We start from the raw sequence: 25578 nt of genomic DNA on the forward strand, positions 1-25578 counted from the left end.
ATTAAGAAACTTTAGCCTTAGCATGATTGGGATCCATTAGCAAACACGAATAGTACATTTTGTTGCGCATATTTGATTGTTGTTTGAATATTGGTTTTTCTCGCGTATTATAGACCTTGTGTATCGGTAGTCGTGAGGCAACGTCTGCAACTTCCAGGAGGTGAAGGTTGATCAAGATTATATCAAGAATAAGGACTATCCTGAGCAAGGCAAGTCATCACTATTCCTTGAACATGTTGATCCTAATTGCGAAATTGTTTTGTTTACAAATAAAATTGCATGCAATCATGAACATCCTACTTGTGATTATACCATGCCTTGATTATTGTTCACCTTTAAATCTTTGTAACCATAGATACGTACGAGTCCCTAGTCAACTATGACACTTGCTTAGAAATGCTATTTTAGATTCATGCATACTCATATTTATCAAATGCTATATGCTTGGGCAATTACCTTTGGGAAGGTAATTGAGATGCGGCATGTGGAGACATGAGCGCCACATTGCCATGATATTGATGACATAATTTGTGAAAGGAAAATAAAGTAAAACAATTGTTTTCGACTGGGGCGGCTGGAGGATTTGGGTGGTGTCCGGAAAAGGCTAGTGCCGTCCCTGGTCAATTAAGGACCGAGCCATGAAGTTAAGCATGAAACGACCCCCGTACAACCGCATTTCTCGTATGGGTATAGACCTAGCAGAGTAGATAGCTGAGCGGAGGCAGTATCCATGCATAGTGGTTTCTTGATGTGTGAGGCAGGGGCTCTACGGTGGGGCAGCCATTGGTAGGACCGCGAGGCGGGTGTCTACAATGGTGTCGCCATCGGTAGGACTGCCATGTGAGAATCTAAAACATAATTATAACTTAATGCATGTGTGAGTCTTCCCTTCCCGGGTGCGCCAGAACTCCTCTCACTGCTAGAAACCGTGTACGCCTAGAGTGTATGAGGATGAAAAGTTCATGGAGCGGGTACTGCCAATGCGAGGTTATCGAAAAGCTTTGCCGTGACGCGTCTCATGTGTTGGGACGAGGCTCATGTGTTGGGCAGTCGCGGAGTGCGGGTAAAGTGTACATCCACTGCAGTGTGAGTAAACCAAATCTATTCGAATAGCCGTGCTTGCGGTTATTGAGCACCGGGACATGTATTACACTTGGCTAGACTCTAAATTCTTAACTTGTGTGGGATGGGATATTGCATGATGAATTTTATGCTGATGGAGCCACATCCCGAGAGAAGGGAAGGTGGACATCCTCAGAAAACCATGACGATTCAATGGCGCGAAGCTATCCTTGGGATCACAATGGATGGTGGACAGAACCGTCGTTGTTTAAAAGTGAACACTGGTACTAAAATTTGATCAGTCTATGCTAGGTTTTAGGCTTGTGAAAAGAATTGTAAAATTAGCTTTATGCAAAAGAACCTGAAGCCATTCCTTGAAATACCCTCTGTCATATGCATTGTTGTTGTGGTGGCTTGCTGAGTACGGTTGGTACTCACCCTTGCTATTTATATATCTTTTAGGAGAGTGTTGAAGAGAAGCCCTTGTCGGTACGCTTGCGTATCCCACAAGATGATCGGAGTGCTGTCTTGTTCTAGGTCTCGTTCCCCAGTCGACTGCCTGTGGCATGTTAACCGGGCCCTTATATTATTTTGTCTTCCGCTGTTGTTCTCTGATAGTTGTTGGCCTACCTGGCCCTAATGTAAGTATTTAACTCTTTTAGCCTAAATTCATTCGTGATATGTTGTGATCCAACTATGTATGTGTGTACCAACTACTGATCCAGGGATTGGTACGGATAAACACAGAAGATTTCCGATTTCCAAAATCGAGGGCCTACATTTCCAATCTTTGTTATGGATTCTTACTTGAACTATGGGAACACCCAAATATTTCATTGGCAGTCTCCCAATTTGGCAAGTGAACATTTGGCTGTATGAGTCCTGTCTCTCAGCTGCCTCTCCCAGGCAAAAAACTTCACTTTTATGAAAGTTCACTTTTATGAAAGTTCACTTTTAGGCCAGTCAATTGCTCAAAAATACACAGAATGAATTTGAGGTTTTTTGCATATTCCAGAGAATCCTGGATCAGGCATATGGTATCATCGGCATATTGTAAAATAGCCACCCCCTCTCTCATGACATCCATTCCCAAACCCTTGATTAGTCCCTGTTGCTCTGCTCTTTTGATAAGAATGGTTAAAACATCAGCAGCAATGTTAAAAAGCAAGGGTGAGAGTGGATCCCCCTGTCTCAACCCTTTGTGTGTTGTAAAATAGTGCCCTATCTGATCATTCACTCTTATGGCCACTTTCCCCCCTTTAACCACTTTCAAGATCCAATCAGACCATATGTCAGGGAATCCCTTGGCCTTCATCATTTTATACACAAAAGACCACTTAATGTTATCATATAACTTTTAAAAATCAATTTTGAAAAGAATTCCTGCCTGCTTTTTTTGATGAATTGAGTTCAGAATTTCATGCAAAGTTACAACCCCTTCCATTATATATCTGTTTTTTATGAAAGCTGTTTGATTCAAAGCAATCAAGACTTCAATCACCTCAGCCAGCCTTTCCATCAAAATTTTTGTTATGATTTTGAAACTCACATTTAAAAGACATATTGGTCTGAATTTCTGTATCATTCTTGCTTCTTTGCATTTAGGGATCAAAGTTATAATACCATAATTTAATCTCTCAACTCCAATTTTTCTTTTCATGAAATCTGTGATTAGTTCCATCAAGTCATCCTTAATAAGATACCAAAAATGTTTCTAAAATTCCACAGGAAATCCATCAGGCCCAGGGGCCTTATTGTTTTCCATCCCAAAAACTACATTTTTCAGTTCCTCCATTTCTATTGGTCTGATTAATCTCTCTTTTTCAGCTTCACTCAACATAGCTATGCCTTCCAGATTCAAAGTAAAATCATTCTCTGGGGGGGGGACCAAAAAGCTGTTTATAAAAATTTGTTATATATTTCATTAGATCACTCTGTCCTTTAATCTCCCCCTCTTCCTGATCCAGAGAATAAATCATGTTTTTTCTTTTCCTTCCATTGGCTTTAGCATGGTAATATTTTGTGTTATCATCCCCTTCCAAAAGGTTTTTTTCTTTACATCTCTGCATCCATTTCAATCTATCCTCTCTTACTACTTTCTTCAACTCTTCCTCCAAATCCCCTCTCTCTTTTCTTTCCAGAATAGTCATTCCATATGCTTCACATTTTTTATCAATGTCTTCTATTTTTCCCATAATTTCCTGTTTTTTCCTTTTGTACATCCCTTCCCAGTTCATGTTCCAACCTTTTAGTTTCTTTCTCATTTTTTGTAGCCTCCATTGCCATTTATCAATACTGGATCCATTTATGTGCAAATTTGGGATAACTTCAGAACTATGTCAATTTCCGGTTTCTCCATCTGGCAGATGTTATGGCAGAAAGTACCATGGCCTCCGCCTGCTCGATTTTCAGTTCATCCATTTTGGATGATTCTCAAGGTAGTAGTATGCGTGCAGTTGCAAATCAGTTTTGGCATTGCTTATATGCTCTATTTCGCTGGCGTGCTTCCTCTAGGCTCCTGCAATCCTGTTGTAGGCTTTCCCAAGAACTAATGCATAAATGTGCACTTGTAAGCTGGACTACGCATTTACAACTAATTGCAAAATCTTCAAAGGATATGTATATGCATATATATATACTTGCCGACGTGATGTGCTTCGTGTGGTGAACGCATATATATATATCAGAACAGTGGTCAAAATCTTCCATGACACTAGCCACTTAGTCGTGCGTTGCACGACTTTGAATTCCCGTATGAAAGCCATCTATATATGCATCGTAATTATGTCAAAATAACCTAGCCGTTCTCAGACTACCGAGTAGGCATGAAATTGCCGATAAGTCATCTTTGTTGGTTGATTTTATCGACTTATGTCGATAAGGGTTAGGAGAGGATCTAAACCACCGGTTTCCTTATCCTAACAAGAAACAAACTAAGAGACAAATTTGTTTTCTTGTGTGATCGGTACAGAAAACGAATTCTAAACTAATTGAGATAACCCCCGAGCCCCACCAGTGTCGTCTATATAAAGAAAGAGAAGGAAGGAGGCAAATGACGACTGATCTCTCTCTAATTTCGAACCCTAATTAATTGCCCGATCAATCAAGGCACTGGAAGGGGTTCGTGAGGCATCTCTAGAAGAAGAAGAAAAGGAGAACAGCAATGGCTTCAAACATAGGTCAGTAGATCAATTATTTTTCCGCATAAGTAAGAGGTGATTGTTTGTAGACTAAAGCCTAATATCCTGTAATAAGAACTCCAACATTGTGGTATCAGAGCTGATCTTTAGTCCACTCAATCCCTCATAATCACATCATCCCTGTGATTAGAAGCCATCCCTAAAAAAAGGTTCAAGATTGATTCGGCATGAACAATTTTGAATTAGATTAGATTAATTTCTTTAAGTCTTGGTTGCATATTAAGCCATGTTATACTGATTGGTCTCGGTCATCAGTAGAAGAAGCTGTTTAATTCAAGTTTTCTATTTAATTGGTTATCCATCAGTGGAGATTAAGAGAAGGGGATTGGGATAAACAGATTGAAACTCCCAATTTCCCCGCACCCTAAGCCGAAGCAAATTAAGAAGGGGATAAACTAGATTGAAATTCCCCTAAATTTAGCAAAAGGAAATTCCCAATTTCCGCACTCAAAATTCCTAGACCGAAACTAGGGTTTCGGCTAGTACAAAGCAACAAGAATTAGGGGATAAACAAGATTGAAACTCCCCATGGGTAAGCAAAGGGAATAAACAAGATTGAAATTTCCCGAAACCCCAATAAGCCGCATCAAATCAGTCTAGAATTCCCAAATCGAAGAACCCAAATTTTGGGAAGAACCCTAAATCCCACATACCCGTATCAAAACTCAAATCAAATCAATCTAAGCTAGAGTTTTGGTTCACTTACAAGAATTGCGAAACCTCCTAAGCCTACCGGAGCACTCCGGGAAGCGGCGTCGCTGCCTTCACCTCCTCGCAGCCGCGTTGGGTTCTCTGCGCGCGCCGTCTTGGAGTTTACCTCCACCGTCCCTCACCGGGGACAGGAAGCGTCGGCTTGGCGGCTGCCTTCGGGTTCCCCCCCCCCCCCCCCGCCGACGAGGTCTGGCCGTAGCACACGGCTTGGCGCCGCCCTCGGGCACGCCCCCCAGCCAGTCGAGGTGGAGCCGCTGCGGCGCTCGCCGCCACATGCGCGCGCCACCTCGCCGGACCGCCGTCGCAACATCGCCGCCGATTCGCTCGCTCGCTCGCCGGACGCCGAATCGGGGGAGAGAAGGGGAGAAATGGGGATTAGGGTTAGGGTTTGACCCGTTCAGCGATTTCAGCGGCGAAGGCGAAATCTTGGCCGTCTGTTTGATCGGACGGCCATCCTCGCTCCCGCGTCGGGCCGTCGCCGTCATGGGCCGCGCCGATCTGGGCCGAGTCCGCCTAAGCGCCGCGCGCGCACATAGGTAGGCCGGTCCTTTTTGGGCCGGCTTATCGATAAGAATGCGCTTTTTATTTTAATTTATTATTAAGCCCGCGAATTTAATTTCTCAGAATTTACTTAGCCCATTTTATGGGCCAGCTTAGGAAGTGATGGGCCGCATTATTATTTTAAGCCCGCCATTTATGTCTTATTTATTTCCAGAAATTTATTTATGAGTTTTCTTAGCCATATAAATTGCTGGAAAATTATGGTCAATTATTTGATCACTTAGAAAATTATTTCTAGTTAAATGGAACCAACGGGAAGTTTGGCTAGAAAGAAATTAATGATATGATATTATATTTGACCAACGTTAATATAATTTCATGTCAATATTTATTAAGATTATTATTTCCTTAAGCCACTTAATTTATTTCTAGTTGAATGGAAATATAACTAGAAAGTATTTATGATTTCATGTCAACATCATTATGATGGTCATTTCCTTAGTATATTAATTATTTATAGTCGAATGGAACCAACGAGAAATTCGACTAGAAAGCATTAAGATGTGAAGTTATATTCAACCCACTTTATTATGATTGCGTGTCAATTATAATTTTTTATTCCTTAGTTATTTTCTACCAAACAGTGATATAATTGAGGAATTGATTTTAAGATTATTCATAATTATTTATGACCAATGGTGCTTTGACTATGAAATTCTAAGTTTATTTTGCATATGATCGACTAAGCCAATGTAAATTTTATGCAATTGGCAATGCTTATTATTTAAGATCAGTTGCAATACTGAGTAATTTATTTCTAGATTAATGGACCAACGGGAAGTTTATCTAGAAAAAAGATGATTTCATTAAGATTATTATTTCCTTAATTATTTCTGCCCAACGGTGATGTAATTAAGGAAACATCTAAGTATCGTCAATCATTAATTTCATTTTCTTTGTCATCTTGGCCTTTACGGTGATATGACTTAGAATTTTACTTATGCCATTAGTGCATTAATTCCTCTGTCACTCGTGCCTTACGGTGATATGATCAATGATCTCTAATCTGTTACTAAGCTTAATTCCTTTACCATTTCTGCCCAACGGTGATATGGCTAAGGATTTTAATTTCATGTCATTTACTAATGGCTTTATGCCCTATATCATATTACCTACTTTTGGTAATTTGATTTAGGATATTGATTTTCAGTAATTCATTATTCTCTGCCATTTCATAATCCTTTCTACCCTATGGTGTTTGATTATGAAAATTAAGATTTATTTGTATGTGATTAATTAAGCCAATGGAAATTAATTGCATTACTAATGTTTAATTAATAATTAATTTTTCAGCATTAGGACAGCTTAAGGCCATTCAGCTTCTTGATGGATCAAATTACATTGAATGGAGAAATAATGTGCTTATTAACTTAGCCATGTTGGATTATGACTTAGCCATAAGAGAGGATCCTCCCGAGGAACCTCAACCGGCCGAAGAACTCAATATAATTGGGGAAGAATATGATAATCTCATGTGGGCCTACAATAAGAAGTTAGCCAACTGGGAGAAGTCCAACAGAATGTGCTTAATTTATGTCAAGGGTGCCATCTCTCTAGAAGTTATTGGAGAAATCATTGACTCTAATGACATTAAGACGTATCTGGCAAACATTGAAGAAAGTTTTGAATTTGCACCTGAGACTCATGCCAATACGCTTGTAAATGAGATGATCACTAGTCATTACGATGGCAAAAGTGGTATAAGGAAGCACATCCTTGAGATGACTCATATGGCAAATCAACTCAGATCCATGGATATGAAAATATCTGATGGATTTTTAGAGCACATCATCATGAGATCTCTTGGTCCTAACTATGATCCATTCAAAATAAAATATAACACTCAGAAAGAGGAGTGGACCATACAAGAATTGATCTTACACTCCGTGGAAGAGGAAGAGCGCCAGAAAGCTGGAAAGCAGAAGGTTAAAGACCGGCTAAACCTCACTAATGCCTTTGATAAAGGCAAAAATTCTATCAAGGGGAATCCTCTAATAAGAATAGCAAGCCAGAGGGTGAGCAGAAGCAAGAAGGGATCAAGGCCTCCACTTCAGCTGTTCCTTTAAGCACAAGTCCCTACTGCCACTTCTGTGCGTCAGATGGACATTGGCAGAGCAATTGCTCACACTTCACAGTGTGGTTAGTCAAGAAAGGTATAAATGAAATTAAATAAATCCCTTGTGATGAATTTTCCCTTAATACTTAGTGAGTTTGACTCAATGCCGCTGTGCATGTTTCTAACTCATTACAGGAAACTCGCACTGTCCAAACGGTAGCAAAGAGGGGAGTGAACACTCAGAGTAACTGATGGAGTGAAGATGAAAGTGAAGGGTTGTTGGAGACCTCACACTTAGTTTCTCCAGCAGTTGCAATAATGTCTCATTTGTTCACTCTATTAAGAGAAACTTTACTAGTTTAATTATTTAAAGTCATGTGAGAAACGGGTCATGTCTGTTATTTTTCCAAATAGAACATGATATATTAAGTGTGATAATAAAGTGATTGGTCTTGTCCTTGTGCACGACAGTCATATTTGTTCTTTTGGATGACCATGTGACTATTATAATAATTGTTTGTAATGACAAAAGATGAGACGTCATTGAAATTGTGACATTGTCATTGATGTCACATTTCTAGGGGAGGTTAGAACGTCTCATAAGTTGGAGATTTTCTTTCCCTTGGATTAATTTTAAGTAATTTAAGCTTTAAGGGAAGCTTCACTAAGTTAAGAATTTAGCCAATAAATAACTTTTGGCTATGTTTACCCATAAGGCTATGTTTACTCATAAGCAACCTCCGATTTCCTTCAAGAAATTTAAGATTGAAGATACTAATGCTAAAATAAAATGAAGTTATGAGATCGGATTATGGTGGTAAACACTAAATAAAGCTTGTTCACCCGATGAAGACATTAAAAATAAGCGTTCATCCAAATGGTTTTCGAACCATGTAAGAATAAATTGAGATTGATGAACAAAATAAGACATTAAAGTGTTCATCTAAATGTTTTTTCGAACCATGTAATAAAGAATTTAGTAAAAGTTTCTAAATGAGTCAAAAATAGGCCATTTAAGTGGGTTAATAAAATTAAGCCTGACTCTAATGGAAATTTTCGAACAATTCAAGTGAGGTGGACAGCTGCATGAAAATTAAAGGTGGGAAATTTCATTCACCGGTACTCTATACTAACGACATTTTATTGTCAAGCAATCCATATTGATGTTAGAAACTAAGGAATTTTTCCATGAATTATTTTGGTCTGAAGGAGTACTGGGCTTATATCAGTAAGTCATACATTGACATAAATTAAAGAAATAATTTGAGAGAATTCAGTTAAAGTTAGTCAAGCTGAGATTAAATTCTAAAGTTAGACTCAGCTGACAGAAGCTTGAGATTAGTTCAAATCTGGATGCATACAGATTTGGCAATCATTTTGCTGGGAATCTTGGCAGTATTAATTAAATCCAGACTAGACGGCCACTGGTATTAAGAAAGTTTTGTATTATCTGCAAAACAATTTTAAGTAACATGCTCATATTTCTAAAGTCCAATGATCTCAGAAGTTTAGAGACATTTGGACACTTATTTTGTGAGATGTGTGGATATTTATAAAGATTATTAAGTTAACTAAGATTAAGCTATGTCCACACATAGGGGAGCAATAACCATGGAAAAGCTCCAAAATAATCTCTTACTGCATAGTCGACGATGCAGTTAGATTTTAAAGCATGTTATGATTAATCATAAGAATATTTCCCAGAAATAAGAGTGGTAAATAGCGCTCATAAACCACTCAAAAGGTGTAAACCACCCAAAATATACTGTGTTATAAGTTGTGCACTAATTGAACACAGTTTTTTATTCTAGTAGCGACATGTTGTGTGTTTTCTGCCTAACACATTGGTATGGTTGTGAAAGATATGTCCCAGGATCGAATTATTAAGCTAAGCATGTGCTAATGGATCCATACTCTAAAGGCTCATAAATTAAGATTAATTAAGATTATGTTCTGGCCAGTACATATGTAAATTAGAGCCTTACTAAGATCCTGGATGAGGGGGACTTAATTTTTCAATCAGCACCCACTAAGTTAAGCTTGAGTTTATTTGAGTACTATAGTGAGCTATAGGTCTTGTTGTCTCAGTGACGCATAATGTTGTTGAAGACACATTGCCTTGGGGAGCTATTTTATTTAATAGACTCGTAAGTAAGTCTCAAAATCAAGAGGAGAATGTTGGTTGATTTTATCGACTTATGTCGATAAGGGTTAGGAGAGGATCTAAACCATCGGTTTCCTTATCCTAACAAGAAACAAACTAAGAGACAAATTCATTTTCTTGTGTGATCGGTACGGAAAACGAATTCTAAACTAATTGAGATAACCCCCGGGCCCCACCAGTGTCGTTTATATAAAGAAAGAGAAGGAAGGAGGCAGATGACGACTGATCTCTCTCTAATTTCAAACCCTAATTAATTGCCCGATCAATCAAGGCACTGGAAGGGGTTCGTGAGGCATCTCTAGAAGAAGAAGAAAAGGAGAACAGCAATGGCTTCAAACACAGGTCAGTAGATCAATTATTTTTCCGCATAAGTAAGAGGTGATTGTTTGTAGACTAAAGCCTAAGATCCTGTAATAAGAACTCCAACAATCTTTCCAATGATGAGCGAATTAAACTTATTAAGATGAGACAGAATAGATTTACCTTCTGGTATGCGAATTGTGTACCGGCATTCTTTAAGGCATAATTTGTTGGCAAGACTTTTCTTCATGCCTACTCGGTAGTCTGAGTATATGAAAGCCATGTATATAATCATGAAATTTCAGTTGATTAAGTCATCTAGACTTGGACCAAGAAGATCAATCAACATGATATTATTGTACTCCCCCTCCACCCCAAACTTCAGATGAGGACTTCCAGCTGAAATTTGTAACCAAAACTCAATATTAAAATGAGTGAACAAATATATTTGAATGAATAAAAAATTTCTGGTAGAGAGGATATCAGTCTCTTTGTTCACCTTTTGGAAATCACATGCAGGAATTGAGCATATATTACGGAATTCTTAAGCCATCAGCTAAATTCTAACCTGCTACGGATTAAGATTTATTTATTTGTTGATTGACTGGTAAAGAGTAAATCAAATTCTGCACGGTATATGATGGCTGCTAAATAGTAAATCAAATTCTGCACAGTATACGAAGACTATGCCTTGCAGTATATTAATAATAGCAATTCTACGGTCCTTGAGGAGGTACCATGAGATACCAAAAATTTAGTGTAAAATTTGGTACCTCATGGTACCTTATAGTACCTAGGTACAAAGAGTTACCAAATTTACAATAGAAAAAGTGGTACCTCATGGTACCTCCTCAAGGACCGTAAAATTGCTCATTTTTTCTATTATATATCCATACCAATTGAAAAGCATTTGGGTAGTAACTTTCTATTATCTCGGTGATGACTGAAGGGTTATTTATTAGATTTCTGTACTGTTAAACTGTATCCAAATCTGACCAGAACATTATCTTTATCCTGAAAGAATACATACAGTCATCTTTATCCTCGATATGGCGTTTCTGATCTGCTACTTGCCTTCCCCCACATCGTACTGCTTAAGTCCATGACCCCCATATATATCTTCACCATTCACGGTCGTGCTCGTGGAGTCCTCGTTCCGATCGTGGCCGGCCTCGCGCTCCCATCTAATTATCTCACGATCAGAAGAGAAAGAAGTGTCTCGTTTCTATCAGGATTGAGATCGTACGAATATAGGGAAATTACCGGACAGACATGGATAGATAGATACGATCGATGGCCTATCATGTACAGTATATGGATTGAACGGCTGGCACATTGTAGTTAGAGGCAGAGCCCGCAACATTAGTGTAAAATCAAATGTGTTTTTGATTATTATTCTATGATAAACAATTGGCATTGAAGATTGTTGGTTTTGGTATTTGGAATTTATTCACGAAGTGGTTTTGGAGATGATTGGATTTCACAGGTGATCTACAGAATACTGCTGAATTGCGGTCCGGTCAAACCGGGCTAGTGCGGCCGGTCAAACCTGAGGTATATGCGTGGTCAGACCGGCGCAGCCCGCGGTCTGACCGGCCGACGCTATGTCGGTTTCGGTTTCGGATTGTTTGTTTGGATATCCGTGATTGTTTCATGATTATGGCTTCTAGATGGATACTATACGTATGTAATACTGTTGTTTGTTACTAATGAGTCAAGTTGGAGATAGCTTGGTCTTGGAATATGATTTCTTTGTTTATTTCATGTGTAGGTGACTTGATGCCTTGGGAGAGTATTTGCGGTGATGGACCGGGAGTTGGCTTGGGGATAAGACGACGTCCGTGGTGGTCAGAGATCATGCGGGATACTTAGGCTAGAGTTGATGCACATGGTTGATGGAGATTCCATATGGCATACGATGGAGGTATTGTGTGCGTATGGGATGCGGAGTCGAATTTGGAAGGAGTCCAAATTTGGTATGATTGGTTATGTAAAGTTTGTTTCTTGTACTAGATGGTTTCCTAAGGTGTTTAGGACTTCTAGTATGAGTTTGGTTCGTGGCTTTAGGCTGCCTACCTCGGGTATAAATAGAGGGAGAGCGTGAGGCTTCCCGGTATCGCTTTTGAGAGCAATTGAGTTGAGTTTTGAGTTAGGGTTTCGAGTTTAGTCGAAATTTTTGTAAGGAGTGTTGTTGGTGCACTTTGTAAACACAGAGAGAATCAATAAAGTCGTCATCTATTTTAAGAGTTCTTCGATTTGTGTTTCACCGAGTTTCGGCGGTCTAACCGACGACTCATCGGTGGTCAGACCGGTGGGAGAAAGGCGGTCCGACCGGCAGCGGCAACAGGCGCGGCAAGTGATCTCGGTGGTCAGACCAGAGATTTAACCTCGGTCAGACTGGCGGCTACACTTCGGTCAGACCGGCAGATTAATCTCGGTCAGACCGATCTCCGTCGAATTTGAGGGTAACTTTTATTTCCGCTAAAAGTTTTCGGTTTTTGGGTATACCAACCATTCACCCCCCTGGTTGGCTTAGCTCTTGTGTTTGATCCTACAATTAGATCATTGTAGGATATACGGTTCTGATTATATGATTTATCTAGTTTTTGATACACACCGCAATTGGCCATACCGGCCTATGCCAGGGAAGGGGAAAAAAACAAAGTCAAAAAACAAGGAAGAGAAAAAGGAAAAAGAAAAACTCGAACGCTACTCCAAACAACGGAGTGGGCAGAGCCACGCTACACTCCCAACAAGTCCCCAAAGGAAGCAACGCCCGCTAACGACCACAACCGGCCCTCCGACAGGATGGACTCTTGGACCATTGAGACCGAAGAGAGCGCGGAGTCAAACACCCTGGAGTTACGTTCCTTCCATAGCTACCACGAGACCAGGAGGACCAGGGAGTCAAAGCTGGCACGGAGGTGATTAGGTAAACCAGCCTTGGAAGATGGCCACCAGTAGGGATGGCAATGGGGACCCGAACCCGATACCCGGCGGGTAAAACATCTATTAGGAGCTGCAAATGGGTCAATTTTCCTCCCCATGGGGCTCCTAACGGCAAAAAACTCCCCCCGTCGGGTGAGCCGGATTCGGGGGCGTTCCCTCCCAGAATTTGTTTCGTTTTTAGATTTTTTTTTTAATATTTATAGAAATAATCTATCGGCGAGAAAAATTGCAAAAATAGACCCTGCCGCCCACCATTGGGGCGGCAAGCTGACGTGGCAGACGGTGGGTAGACCGCGCCGTCTGCTGCCGTCGGCCAAAATTCCGATTAGGCCCTTGCCGCCCATACAGAGGGCGGCAAGGGTCTAATTGCAATTTTGGCTGCCCTCCAGGAGCTTGCGGCTGTACTTTTTGCATCTGGGTCCCTTGCCGCCCTAAGATGTAAAAAGTACAGCCAAAATATTTTTCTATGTAATGTTAATAAAAAATAAAGAAGTATTTGTTGGTAAAACTTGTTAATATTGTTATAAAAATGTATTGAAGTTGGTTGTTGCGCAATTTCATATGTTAAGTGAGATATTATTTTGTACCTTATTCGACGTATTAGTACTCGGATAATTAATATAGGCCTATCGCAGTCTCGGTCGTAGAAACATTATATGGACTTAAACAAGGAGAATTATGTAACATGAAGAAATAGTAGTACAATTTGAACATGATACAACTATTTCGATTGCGGTTACATAGATGATATTAGATTCGAACTAGGAGGGAGGTAGTGCAATAGTTGAACACAACGACGATGTAGTAATGGGACAAGGAAGCATGACAGTAGAAATTTCAATATGCCAAGTTGTCCGATAATAGCTAACCCCTACGTGAGGATCCCTCTCCTCTCTCAAACCGCGCTTTAGTAACCCTGTATTGCTCTGGTAGTTCAAGCTGCACAACACGGCTAGGTGGAGTTAGAACCCTTCTGGTGTCTATCCATTCTCTGTATTGACATCTCCTTGGTGGTTCCTGGGAGGAAAGAATAGATGTAAAGCGAGCAAAGTTAGTCAATGTTGTGAGAAAATAAGGATTAATGTAATCAAAATATTCTTACCATGAAATCGTCGTCAAGAATATTTGGACAAACAAAGAACCTTCGACCCAATGTTGTAGGATTTACGGAACGAAGAACCTGACAACGATCACCACACCTGCATCTTGGACGGGCTTCCCATGGAGGGAGTGCCGTAGTTAGCACCCGCCAGTCGCTCTGTTGTTCACGACATTGTCGTTCATAAGCCGCTTTTCTCTTTAAGTATTGCTCAGTACTTTCGGATGCGAAATACCAGCGACCTTCTTGTAAACAAGTGGTTAGGTCAAGAACGGGATTTTCTGTATCGACCCACTCGATGTATGCGCAAGCCGTAGTGCGGATCTGCCGAATAGAGTAGTGTTACGAAGAAAAAAGCGATTGCCCATACGGAATGAATAAGCATTTGCAGATAATAAAATACCTCACGGTCATAGTTAGGGCACCTAAAAAAGCACCTTCCTCGAATATCAAGATTCCTCGAAGCCATTAGTTGGCATCGATCACCGCATAGGCAGAGTGGACGCTGGCACCAAGGTGGTAGTAGGTATACACAAGGATCGCTGCGCCAGTTTGGATCCTCAACACCCCGGCGTCAAGCCATTGACGAAAGCCGGTAGGATTTGTAGTGAAGAAGTGGGGAAGAGAGTACTGAATGTGACTGAGTTCTGAAAAATTGTGAGGCCTCACTCGTTAAGGCGACTTATATATGCGCAAAAAATCGAGTGATATCCTTGACATGTGAACGTGGTGGGGCATGGTGGGTACGCCTGATTGGCGCCGAAAGTTGCATTCTTGATCGGCGTCGAAAGTTACGTTGGTCGTATGCAGCAAATGGCGGGCAAATACTCGTAGAGCACGCGAATAAAGGAGGCTGCATCGGTGCGGGAGAAAGTAGTCGTGCATGCGCCGAAAGGTATCGTGCATGCGCCGAAAGATATCGTGCACATATAACAACAACGTAGTCATTACACAAGCATACAGTACTGGAAAGTGAAGCAAATAAACAAAGAGAAGACTGCTCTACTGGCCCTGCCCCGCGCCGCGACCACGCTTGGTCCTCCGGGCCTGTGCTCGCACGTGGTCCTGGGAGTAGGTGAAACGATCCGGTGGCACAGCATGGGTAGCACGAGTGTCAGGTGGAGGAGTGGCCTGCGCCTGGTCCTGCGTCTGCACCGGCGGTGCGCCTCCCAGCTGTGAGGGGCCGATGACGTCCTCTGCCGAGCCTGAAGCGAAGTCAAAGTCAGTGATGTCGAAGAGCACGGTGGAAGACAGCAAGCGGTCCGACGAGGTCCCAGCATGGTCCAGTGGTGGACCCTGACTCGACGTGCCGGCTGCCTGTGACGAAGCCCCAGTGTACTGCTGGAACTACGCTGAGTGCGAGGTCGACGCAGCTGGCTGAGACGCTGACCCTGCAGCGTGGGAGAAGTAGGCGGCCTGCGTCATAGCGAACTGGGCGAAGGTGGGGTGCTGAATGGTGCACGAAACCCTGAATCAATCGGCAAGTGAAACGGCTCACATATATGTGCGAGGCATGTACAGAAAAATCCTTAAAAATACTTACCTCCGTGCGGAGGGGGAGTCGGCCTAGGAACGTGCGCAGCTGGACGGGGACCAGTCGGTACGGGTGGCCGCCGTACAGCTGCGTCTGCCCGAGCAACGTCGTCTGCACGACAGGTGAGCACTCGGAGAATCGAGCGCATCGACTCCACCATCCGCGTGTACGTCGTCAGGTGCTCCTCTACGGGTACCGGAATCCCCGCGTCTAAACGTTGGATCGTCGTTGAACCGTCAACGACGACCCGGTTGATGTCGTCGACCTGCATGGTTAATTTGTTCATACATATTCGTAACATTTGACGATGAGAAAGACATAAAAACATAAAGGAATGGTGCGATGCAGGGTACTCACACAACGAGCGAAGTCCTGGTCGCGGTGCCTGGCGTAGAGGTCTCTAGTGCTCGCAATGTGGGGCTGCTGCTCCAAGGGAGCGAAGGTGACCCTAGTACGGGTGCGTGGCTGGTACCAGCGTAGGTAGGCCTGGTACGCCTCCTCAGTGTGTGGCTCTCCCTCGTGCTCCACGACCTCCTCGGTTGCGAGCAACCAGTCCTCAACAAAAGTCGCCAACTTGGCGGGCCAGTCGCCAGCTAACTGCTGACCCTTCCGCGTGTACCTGCGAATTAATGTGTAATATTAGTGTGAATCGAGAGATGTTACAAGTTATTGTGAACAGGTACATTTTAATGCAATAACGGAAAGCGTAGTGACCGATCTTACCGGTGAACAGCAGCTGGGACGGTCGTCGGAAACGGTACTGGAAAGGGCTGATGGAAGCCGAACTGCCGCATCACGCGGAAAGGGGCGTGAGGCTCAACGCAGATGTCGAAGACCATCGGAACCGTAGTCATCCAGTACGCCTGGTCCCTGGTGTAGAGTGTGCACAGACCCAACGGCGCACGAGCCTGGGTAGCCGCGGCACTGTAGGGCTCCCACACGACGTCAGTCAGCAAAAGGCGGTCGAACTCCATAACAAACTCAGGATACGACCGCCTAACCTGGACGTGAGCCCATCGGCGCTGCAATACGAGACGATCGATTTGATGTATAATGAACTGAGCAATTAACTTAACAAAGCTAGAAGATCGATGCAACGTACCTGACGACGGCACCACAGAGTACCCATCGTAGGGTAGTCGACCTCTGGTCGCTCCTCGTACAGTGACTCCTCGTACGCGTGCTAGTCCACCTCCGGGCGGCCGATCGCAATCCTCTCAGCTGCCCAGATAGAAAGAAAGAGAGGGCACCCACCAAAGGTCGCGCTGGGATACGTCTTCGTGCAAGCCTCACAAAGTCCACGGTACAGAGCCGCGAACAACGCGGAACCCCAGCTCCACTGAGGCACCTCGCCTACCGCGGCGTCGGCGATGCTCCTGGCGTAGTGCACGAGTCCCTTGTCGACCGCGTGCCCGTGACCGCCACAGAACATCACCCAGCCAAAAAGCCAGAGCAAGTACGCCTCCAAACAGCGGCTGTAGGAGTACTCGTCGGCCTCCGCCTGTAGCTGATCGACCTGCAAGCGTTAGTTAAAATGTTAGGAACCTTAACATGTGGAATAAATATGTAGTACGCTTGTCATTTCGGTACAAAAGCACTCACGGTGAACTGAAGCAGCCACCTCTTCGTAGGTCCGGTGTTGCGGTGGTGTGCCAACGGCTGGAGCGGCAGGTGCGGTGCGCGCTGTACTAGTGCGAAACGTGCCGTCAGATCGTCCTGCCAGTCCACAGCCGTGGTCACTAGCCCAACAGCGTCTCCCGCGAGCGGTAGCCCCAACAAGTACGATACGTCCTGTAGGGTAAGGGCTACCTCACCGCACGGCAAGTGAAAAGTGTGCGTCTCTGGCCTCCATCGGTCGACCAAAGCTGCTAGGAGGGACCTGTCCACAGTCCATCGTCTGGCCGGGTCCGCGTGGCCGGCGGCAGCCTCCACCAGCCGACACATCGGTAGGAGGCCGGCCTCACGCAGCCTGCAATAAGAAATTAATATGTCATTACAAAAAATATTACAGCGCAACTAATTTATAGTAATATACTGTTCATACCTCTCGACGAAGGAGTCGTGAACCGTGAGTAGCTCACCGCACGTCCGTGCCCGGAACGTCCCAAGCTGAGCCCCCTGCACCGCAGTAAGGTGAGACCAGTGTCGGAGATCTATCGCCGGGTCCAACAGCTGAGGTGTATCCTGACGTGCCATCTCTGAAAAATATAGTGTTTCGTGTTAGAACAATTCAAAAAGTAGTAATGTAAAACAAAAGATGACTCACAAGTTAATGAAATAGTAAAAAAATCATGAGAATAATTACGTACAACAAGAGTACAGCCTATTTAAATAAAGCAAACGTTACTAATGGTACATAACGATGACGTGCAATTTAACATATATGTAGAGTTCGATAATATAACATAACATAACATAACATTACGTGTCGAAGTCCGACATACATCAGCATACCTAAAGACACTAGGTGCCTTAGTCTGACGTTACATCACGAGACCTAAAGACATAACAAGCCGAAGTCTGAAATTACACGACGAAACATAAACACATCGATAAGTTCGAAACAAATTACAAGCAAACCCACATGCCAACATAGAACATAAGAACTACACCATGTAGCCAGACGTGGCACGACGACGCCTAGGACGTGGTCGAGTGGAGGTAGTGCCTTCACCCGTAGGGCGAGCTCCATCTGCTGCTGATCCTGATAGTCCTGCCTCCGCCGCACTTGGTTTCTCCTTGTCTTTAGGACAATGCTTGTAGGTGTGCCCACGTTCATCGCATTTGCTGCAACGCTTCACCCTGCCAGCCTCCGACTCGTCCATATTGTTGCGGAAGCGACGAGTCCTCCTCCTTCCAGCCTTGCCTCGGAGCTTCGATGGGTCAGGAATATTGAGTACTTCATCGTTAGTCTCTATGAACTCCCCAGCTATGCCGAACCCGTAAATCTCGCCGCTCCATGTATGATATATTGCTTGCTTACTGAAGTACTGCGACACATATACTGCATCTGGTATGCCACACTCCGCTGCGGCAGCATTGACATGGGTGCATGGCCTGTGGAGCAGCTTCGGCTTTGAACAAGAGCAATGACATGTGCCGTCGGCTTTGAGAACACACTCCTGCTTCACTCTCTTGCGGTAGATACCCCTGCCTGCCTTATCTTGACATAGTATCTCGAACCTATGTTGTTGGGTACCATGCACTAGAGCTCGATGTTTCATGGCCTTTTTACGCAACTCCTCTAGCTTTTTATGCATGAAAGTTCCAAACAAAATGCTGTTGTTCGGCATAGAGAGAAGAACTGCCTGGAACCGATCCCTAAAATACCTGCATGTCCCATGTAAAATAAACTCCACTATGCCAACTAGTGGCAGTCCACGGACACCGCGCATCACCCAGTTGTAAACTTCTGCCAAATTTGGTGTCATTATTCCACATCTAGCACCACCGGTGTCATATGCCTTGGCCCATTTCTCTTTTGGTTCATGCAGAATCCACTGAGAAAATTTCCGAATCTCCAATCCAGTTCTTCTAACCAAAGTTGGACTATCCGTTGGGAGAGGTCCAAGAGCTTGAGGATGGTCATCAACGGCAGTCGATGGAGCCGCTACACGCTGATCACTGCATTTGGCTGTCAACTCATCTAATCTCTTCCAAAGCTCATTGAATTTTTTCTCCTGGTTCTGATTGCACAGCCTCTTGAACATGTTCATGAGCTCCTTGTTCTTGAATTGCTTGAAGAAATTAGCTCCCATATGACGCATGCACCACCTACTCTGTACATCGTCCCAAACACCAGGGTATCCTCGTTCCATGCTCCCAAACTGCAACTCTTCTATCGCTCGCAGAATGCCAGCGTGCCTATCATGTATCAGGCACACATTTGGCCTCATACCAACAACTTTTGTTTTAACCAATTTCAGGAACCAGTACCAGCTGTCGGTATTCTCACTCTCAACAAAAGCAAATGCCAAGGGCAATACCTGATTGTTCCCATCTACCCCTATTGCTGTCAGTATCTGGCCCCGATACTTTCCTGTCAAGAATGTCCCATCAATGCAGAGAACTGGACGACAGTTCACGAATGCCATTTTGCATGCATGTAGAGCTAAGAACGTTCTTTGCAGCACACTCTTGCCAGGATGTTCAATTGATGGGAATTTCTTCACTTCGTAAGAGCTCCCAGGGTTTCTTTCCTCGATAACACCAAGCAGGCGTGGCAAATTGTCATACGAGGCTTCGTATGTTCCAAATCTCATCTCTATTATTTTCTGTTTGGCCCTCCAGGCCTTGGCATAGCTAATAGTATACTTGTATGTCTCCTCGATGTGTCGGATTATTGACCTTGGTTCGTATGTGAGATTATCGATGACATGCGCATACATCTCAGATGCGACAAATGCACATGTAATGTTCCTGTGGTATTTCTGAACACCAGGTAGAAAACATGTATGCTTGTTAACGACTGACACTGTCCAATAATCCTTCCATTTCCCCTTATACGTGTGCACTCTCCAGGGACAACCATCTTTTTCCTTAACACACCGAACTTCATATTGCGACCGGTTGGACTAGGCAACCCAAAACTCTCTATGAAGTGACACTGCAAAATATTTTACCGCCTCCTTCATATCTTCTGTTCTACTATAAATCGCTCCCTGAATAACCTCATTTTCTTTGTACTCCCATCTCACACTATCCTCTTCATTGACGATCAGCCCAAAAAAATCCTGACTAGCCCATTCTGCTGGATTAATATCCGTCTCCTCATCTGACGAATCACCTTCCTCTACACGCTCATTGTCAGAATCCTCCCTCTCCATTTCATCCACAATGGCTGCGACAGTCTCCCCCTCGTCGGCCACTCCACCTGGTTGAATGCCCACTGGAGCTACTACGCCCCCGTCCACTCCTGCGTTGACCTCCTCCACAGAAGTCTCATTTACTTTAGCGCTTGGTCCCTCGCCATCATCCATGTTCATCTGCACACCTGGATCCTTCGGGTGCACAAACGGAACCAAAGCTAGAGGCCACCCACGTTGCATTGCATTTTCCACATACCATCTCCACACTTGAGAGTTTTGAACTGGTATTAGTTCCCAATAAAAACCCTCAGTTGCCCGACTTACTATAACATTGATTGTTATGTCACTTGTCTGTGGATCAACTCTCAAGCCCCTCATTAATCATCCTTTTATAGAAGGTACACTCCTCTCAGTCGGTCTCTCAATTCCCCTTTCTGATACAATAAAATCTGACAGATCTACCCCAGTTGGCCCGTAACGGACGTTTCCTGGTCCATGGTAAACTTGGAATATTGGTTTGTTCGACATATCTGTCAACGAATTAAATAGATCATATTACTCTTTCATACAATAAACATCTACAACGTAATATCTTCTTGTGTAAGCCAATGCAACGGTAAAGTATTGATTCCAAACTAGCAGATCTACGTTGTTACCGATATCTACAATACGCACTTCTAAATTAGTACAACTAAAACCATAAAAATATAATGCATTTATTCAAACAAATTTTTTAAAAATACACACTATTTAACTCAATAGTCACATATAGGATCTACGAATATTACCTGAAATCGGCGTCTGAATCCGGCAGGGCTTCGCCCCTTCGTCTCTTCTCCTCCCCTCTCTTCTTTTTTTTTCACCGGATTTGAGAGGTGAGGAATGAGGGCTGGGGGCTGGGCGGCAGGCCTTTTATAGGCAGCGAGGCCTGCCGCCCGGCCAGAGGGCGGCAAGGGGCCGCCTGCAAAATGGCCGGCCCCCTACGGCTCTTTTGCATTCGGACCCCTTGCCGCCCCACCAGAGGGCGGCAAGGGTTTTCATGCAAAAAAACCCACCCTCCGTCACCGCCCGTCCTCCCCCGTTTGCCACGTCAGCTTGCCGCCCACCATTGGGGCGGCAGGATCTATTTTTGCAATTTTTCTCGCCGATAGATTATTTCTGTAAATATTAAAAAAAATCTAAAAACGAAAAAAATTCTTCCCTCCCATACACCCACGGGCCCCCGTGTATTGCAAATATACACACTAACACACATCTTTGTAGGCCACACAAACCAGATGAAAGCCCAAATACTAAAGCCCAGTTACTTATTCACACATATACAATACACTAGCAAAAACCCTAGGTCACACTCGAGAAAATGGACATTTGGCCACGTTCACAACAGGGTTTCGCTATTATGCCATTCTCAAAACGTGATTCGATAAAATGCCAATACGAAGTACACGCTTACCGCCATATTGCCATTTGTGCCATTTTATTCATTTCCGAAATGATTTTAGCTCATCCGCCCGATGATAAGACGGAAATGCCCTTGCTTTGCCACCGCATCTCGGCTACCGCCATTGGACCGAGAGAGGAGAGGTGGCGGCATGGACTACTACTGGGAGAGTCAGGGCGCCGCCGTGTCGGAGGACGCTGGAGCGGAAGCAGTCGGGGAGCGACGAGAGAAGCGGCGGAGGAGTGTGAGTCGGTCGCCAGGGTGGCGCGAGGACAGCGTCTCGCCGACAGCGAGCGGGCCTCGCGGTTGCAGCCATGGAAGATGGTGCCTCCTCCTCCCCCTTCACCCGCGCATCACCACCACTTCCTCGTCCACCTCGACGCGCAGTGCCGTCACCACCGCCTCCCACTTCACCGCATCACTCCCTACTTAACTAGTACTACTAGTACTCACCACAGCAGCAAGCAAGCAGCAGATAAGCATCACTCCCTCCCACTCCAACCACCACATCAACATCAGCAGCACATCGATCGATCGCCATGAGCGTGGTGATCCTGGACGGGTCGACAGTGCGTGGCTTCGTGGCGGACGACGACGCCTTCGCCCGCAGTGTCGACGCGCGCTTCGAGGCGCTGAACACCAACGGTGATGGCGTGCTGTCCTGCGCCAAGCTCCGCCGCGCGCTTGAGTCCTTCCTACTCCTCTACGGCGCCGGCTTCGGCTCCGCCCAGCTGGCCCCGGTCCCCGCCGAGGTCTCCGCCCTCTACGACTCCATCTTCGAGCAGTTCGACGCCGACCACAGCAGCGCCGTAGACCGAGCCGAGTTTCGCGACCGGATGCGCTGCATCCTCGGCTCGTAGCTGCTCCAGGTCGCCGTTGACGACGAGGGGGGGGCTTCCTTTTAGTGAAGATTAAGCTTCCTAATCGACTCCGTCGCCGACGAGCAAAGATGAGGGGGAGCAGACGACGAGAGAGAGGAAAGCACACCCAGCCGGCCAGCAGGGGCGATTTCGTCTCATCAAGCCATATTCCAGCGAAAATGAAATCGAAAATGGTGAAAATGGAGAAAATGGCAAAGCGGCTATGGTGGCGCGGTTCATATTGGCATTTTGAAGAAACACGTTTTCAGAATGGCATTCCAGCGAAACCGTGTTTTGAAAGTGGCCAAATGACCATTTTCTCGTCACACTCACACACGAGCACTCCCGTCCAGATCCAGGCCTCAGCCGCGCCGCCTCTAGGCTGCATCGACGTTGTCTTCAGGCCGGACGGCGCACCTCACCGAGCTCCTTCCGTTCTCCACGACGACGGTCGCCGGCTACATCAAGCCGTCAACGCCGTCGCGCGCCTCCTCTAGGTCGCGCCGCTCACGCCTCCGACTGGACTACATCCGCATGCCTGTATCTGCTTGGCTTCTTGTGTTCTTCTTTGTCCTGTTTGTTGCTTCTCTTTTTCAGTTTTTCTCATGTTGATGGCTTGATGCAACTGATGCTTGCGAACAGAATCGTGTAGCTTGTGATTGACTGATCTGTGTTTGTGGCCGACTGGCCGTGTTCATACTGTTGTGATTTGGAAAGATTCATAATATTCTCTCTCGATCTGTTGCTTCTAGTTTTTTTCTACACCAGGTGCGCAGCCCCGTCGGAGCCCCGTGGCCCCCGTGGGTCTCGGGGACGGGAGAAATCTAGCCCCGACGCCGGGGACGGGGGCAGGTTGCGGGTAGGGATGGCAACGGGGCCATCCCCGGCGGAGAGTGCTCCCCCGTCCCCGTCCCCACACAGTCAAAAATCACCCGCAACCTAAAAAAATCAAATACATAAATCCTAAAAAATACACACAAATCAAATACATCACAAATCCTAAAAAACACACACAAATCAAATACATCACAGATTATACATCTCATATCCATGCAATGAATCACAAAATTACACATCTCAATCAATCACAAATTATCAAAAAAAAAAAAAGAAAAAAAAAGGAAAGAGGCCGGCCGGCAGTCGAGAGGGCACGGCCGCCGCCGGATGCGCCCCCGCTTGCCGCCGCCGCGCGCGGCACCTCTGGCCGCCCACCATGGCCGCCGCCGGGAGCGCCCCCGCTGGCCGCCGCACGCCATGGCCGCCGCCGCCTGCCACAGCCGCCGCCGCCGGCCACCGGTAGGGTTGGCAACGGGGCGGGTCGGGGGCGGGTTTGGCCAGAACGCCCCGCCACCGTTCCCCGACTTCTCCCCCCGGCCCCAGCCCCGCAGAGATGGTCGGGTGAAAACCATCCCCCGTCCCCGCCCCCGTAGGGGACCCGCGGGTGAGCGGGGCCCCGCACCACCCGGCTGATGACTGATGATTGACGAGCGAGGAGCCGAGGAGCAGCGGCGACGCCGACGAGGGACAACGACAGACAGGTGGCTGGGAACTGGGCGTCACTGCCGCCACCGTGGATGCGGTGCTAGCCCTTGCTGTCGCCGTCGCGGATGCACCGCTGGTCGTCGACGCTGCGGCTCGCAAGAGGCCGCCACCACCGCCGCCCGCAAGAGGCAGCCACCGTCGCCGCCCGCAAGAGGCCGCACCGCCGCCGCCCGCGCGTGGCTGCTGCTTCCGCTGTCCGCGCGTGGCCGCCGACACCGCCCGCGCGTGGTGGCTGCTTCCGCCGTCGTCGCTGGCTCGCCGCCCGCGCATGGCCGCCGCCGCCGCCGCCCGCGCGTGGCCGCCGCCGCTGTCGTCCGTGCGTGGCGGCTGGGTGGGGTGGGAAGGGAAATGAAGATAAGGTTAGAGAAGGGAATAGATGAGGAATTAGGGTTAGACTAGATGGGCCTTTTGGGCTTATAATATGCTAGTTATTAATAGTCTAATATGTATCCTCCGGGGTCCCGCGGGTCACCCGCGGGTGGATGTCCTCACCCGCCCCCGCCCCCGCCCCCGCCCCCGCTCATGACCGGAGCCCCGGCCCCGACTCCCCGCAGGTTGAAATCCACACCCGCCCCCGTAGGGGCGGGTCCCCTGCGGGTCCCCGGCCCCACGGGGGAAATTGCCATCCCTAGCCACCGGATGGGAAGTGAGGAGGGGGAGAAGAGGGGAGGAGGAGTTAGATCTGTGAAGAGGATAGGGAACGGATCTATGAAGTGTAGGAGAGGATAAGGGATAGGGATTATATACTACGTATTAAATTTTAGTCCCGGTTGGTGAGCTATGGTGTTTTTAACCGGGACTGAAGATCATTTTTAGTCCCGGTTTTTATCGCGATCGGGACTATTGTGGATTTTGGCCGACCGACCATAGATGGTTTCTCCACCAGTGATGGCTACGGAGCGGAAAGGAAGATTGAAGTGCGCCAGATGGGAACACGTGTGGAAGCCTTCGTACCGTTTTAAACTCGAACAGCTGAGCATGCTTGGAACCTCAACGGCCGTGCCATCTATGATGGTTGTTGCTGGCTGGACATCCAGTGGGTACGGTGCAGCCGCTGAACGACGACAACACCAACAATACCCTGGCACCAGCAACAACCCTCCCCTAGATCGCCCAAATTCAACAACCATCCCCCAGATCACGAAGGAATTGAAGGAAGAAGTGTTGGAACTGAAGGCCATGTTGCAGATGATGGACTCAATGGCAAAGGTGGAAGAAAGGCGTTCAAAGCAGGCTGAGAGACGTAGCGAAGATGCGGTGATTGGCACGGTGCTTTCTAGGCCAGCCGTTG

The 25578-nt window shown here is 45.8% G+C and overlaps 1 protein-coding gene and 1 pseudogene across 1 annotated transcript; one reads left to right on the forward strand and one right to left on the reverse strand.

The window, feature by feature from the left end:
• Positions 1–10355: 10355 nt before the first annotated feature.
• LOC136354187 (uncharacterized) lies at positions 10356–20972 on the reverse strand (annotated as a pseudogene).
• Positions 20973–22424: 1452 nt separating this feature from the next.
• LOC107279374 (uncharacterized) lies at positions 22425–22745 on the forward strand. Its single transcript, XM_066305870.1, has one exon. The coding sequence runs from the start codon at positions 22425–22427 to the stop codon at positions 22743–22745; it is 321 nt and encodes a 106-aa protein (XP_066161967.1).
• The last annotated feature ends 2833 nt before the right edge of the window (positions 22746–25578 follow it).

The sequence above is a fragment of the Oryza sativa genome, chromosome 11 (genome assembly GCF_034140825.1).
Source record: "Oryza sativa Japonica Group chromosome 11, ASM3414082v1".
Taxonomy (NCBI): domain Eukaryota; kingdom Viridiplantae; phylum Streptophyta; class Magnoliopsida; order Poales; family Poaceae; genus Oryza; species Oryza sativa.

What these genes read in the sequence shown, in the direction of transcription:
- LOC107279374 (XM_066305870.1), top strand. Translation starts at nt 22,425, where the DNA reads ATGAGCGTGGTGATCCTGGACGGGTCGACAGTGCGTGGCTTCGTGGCG.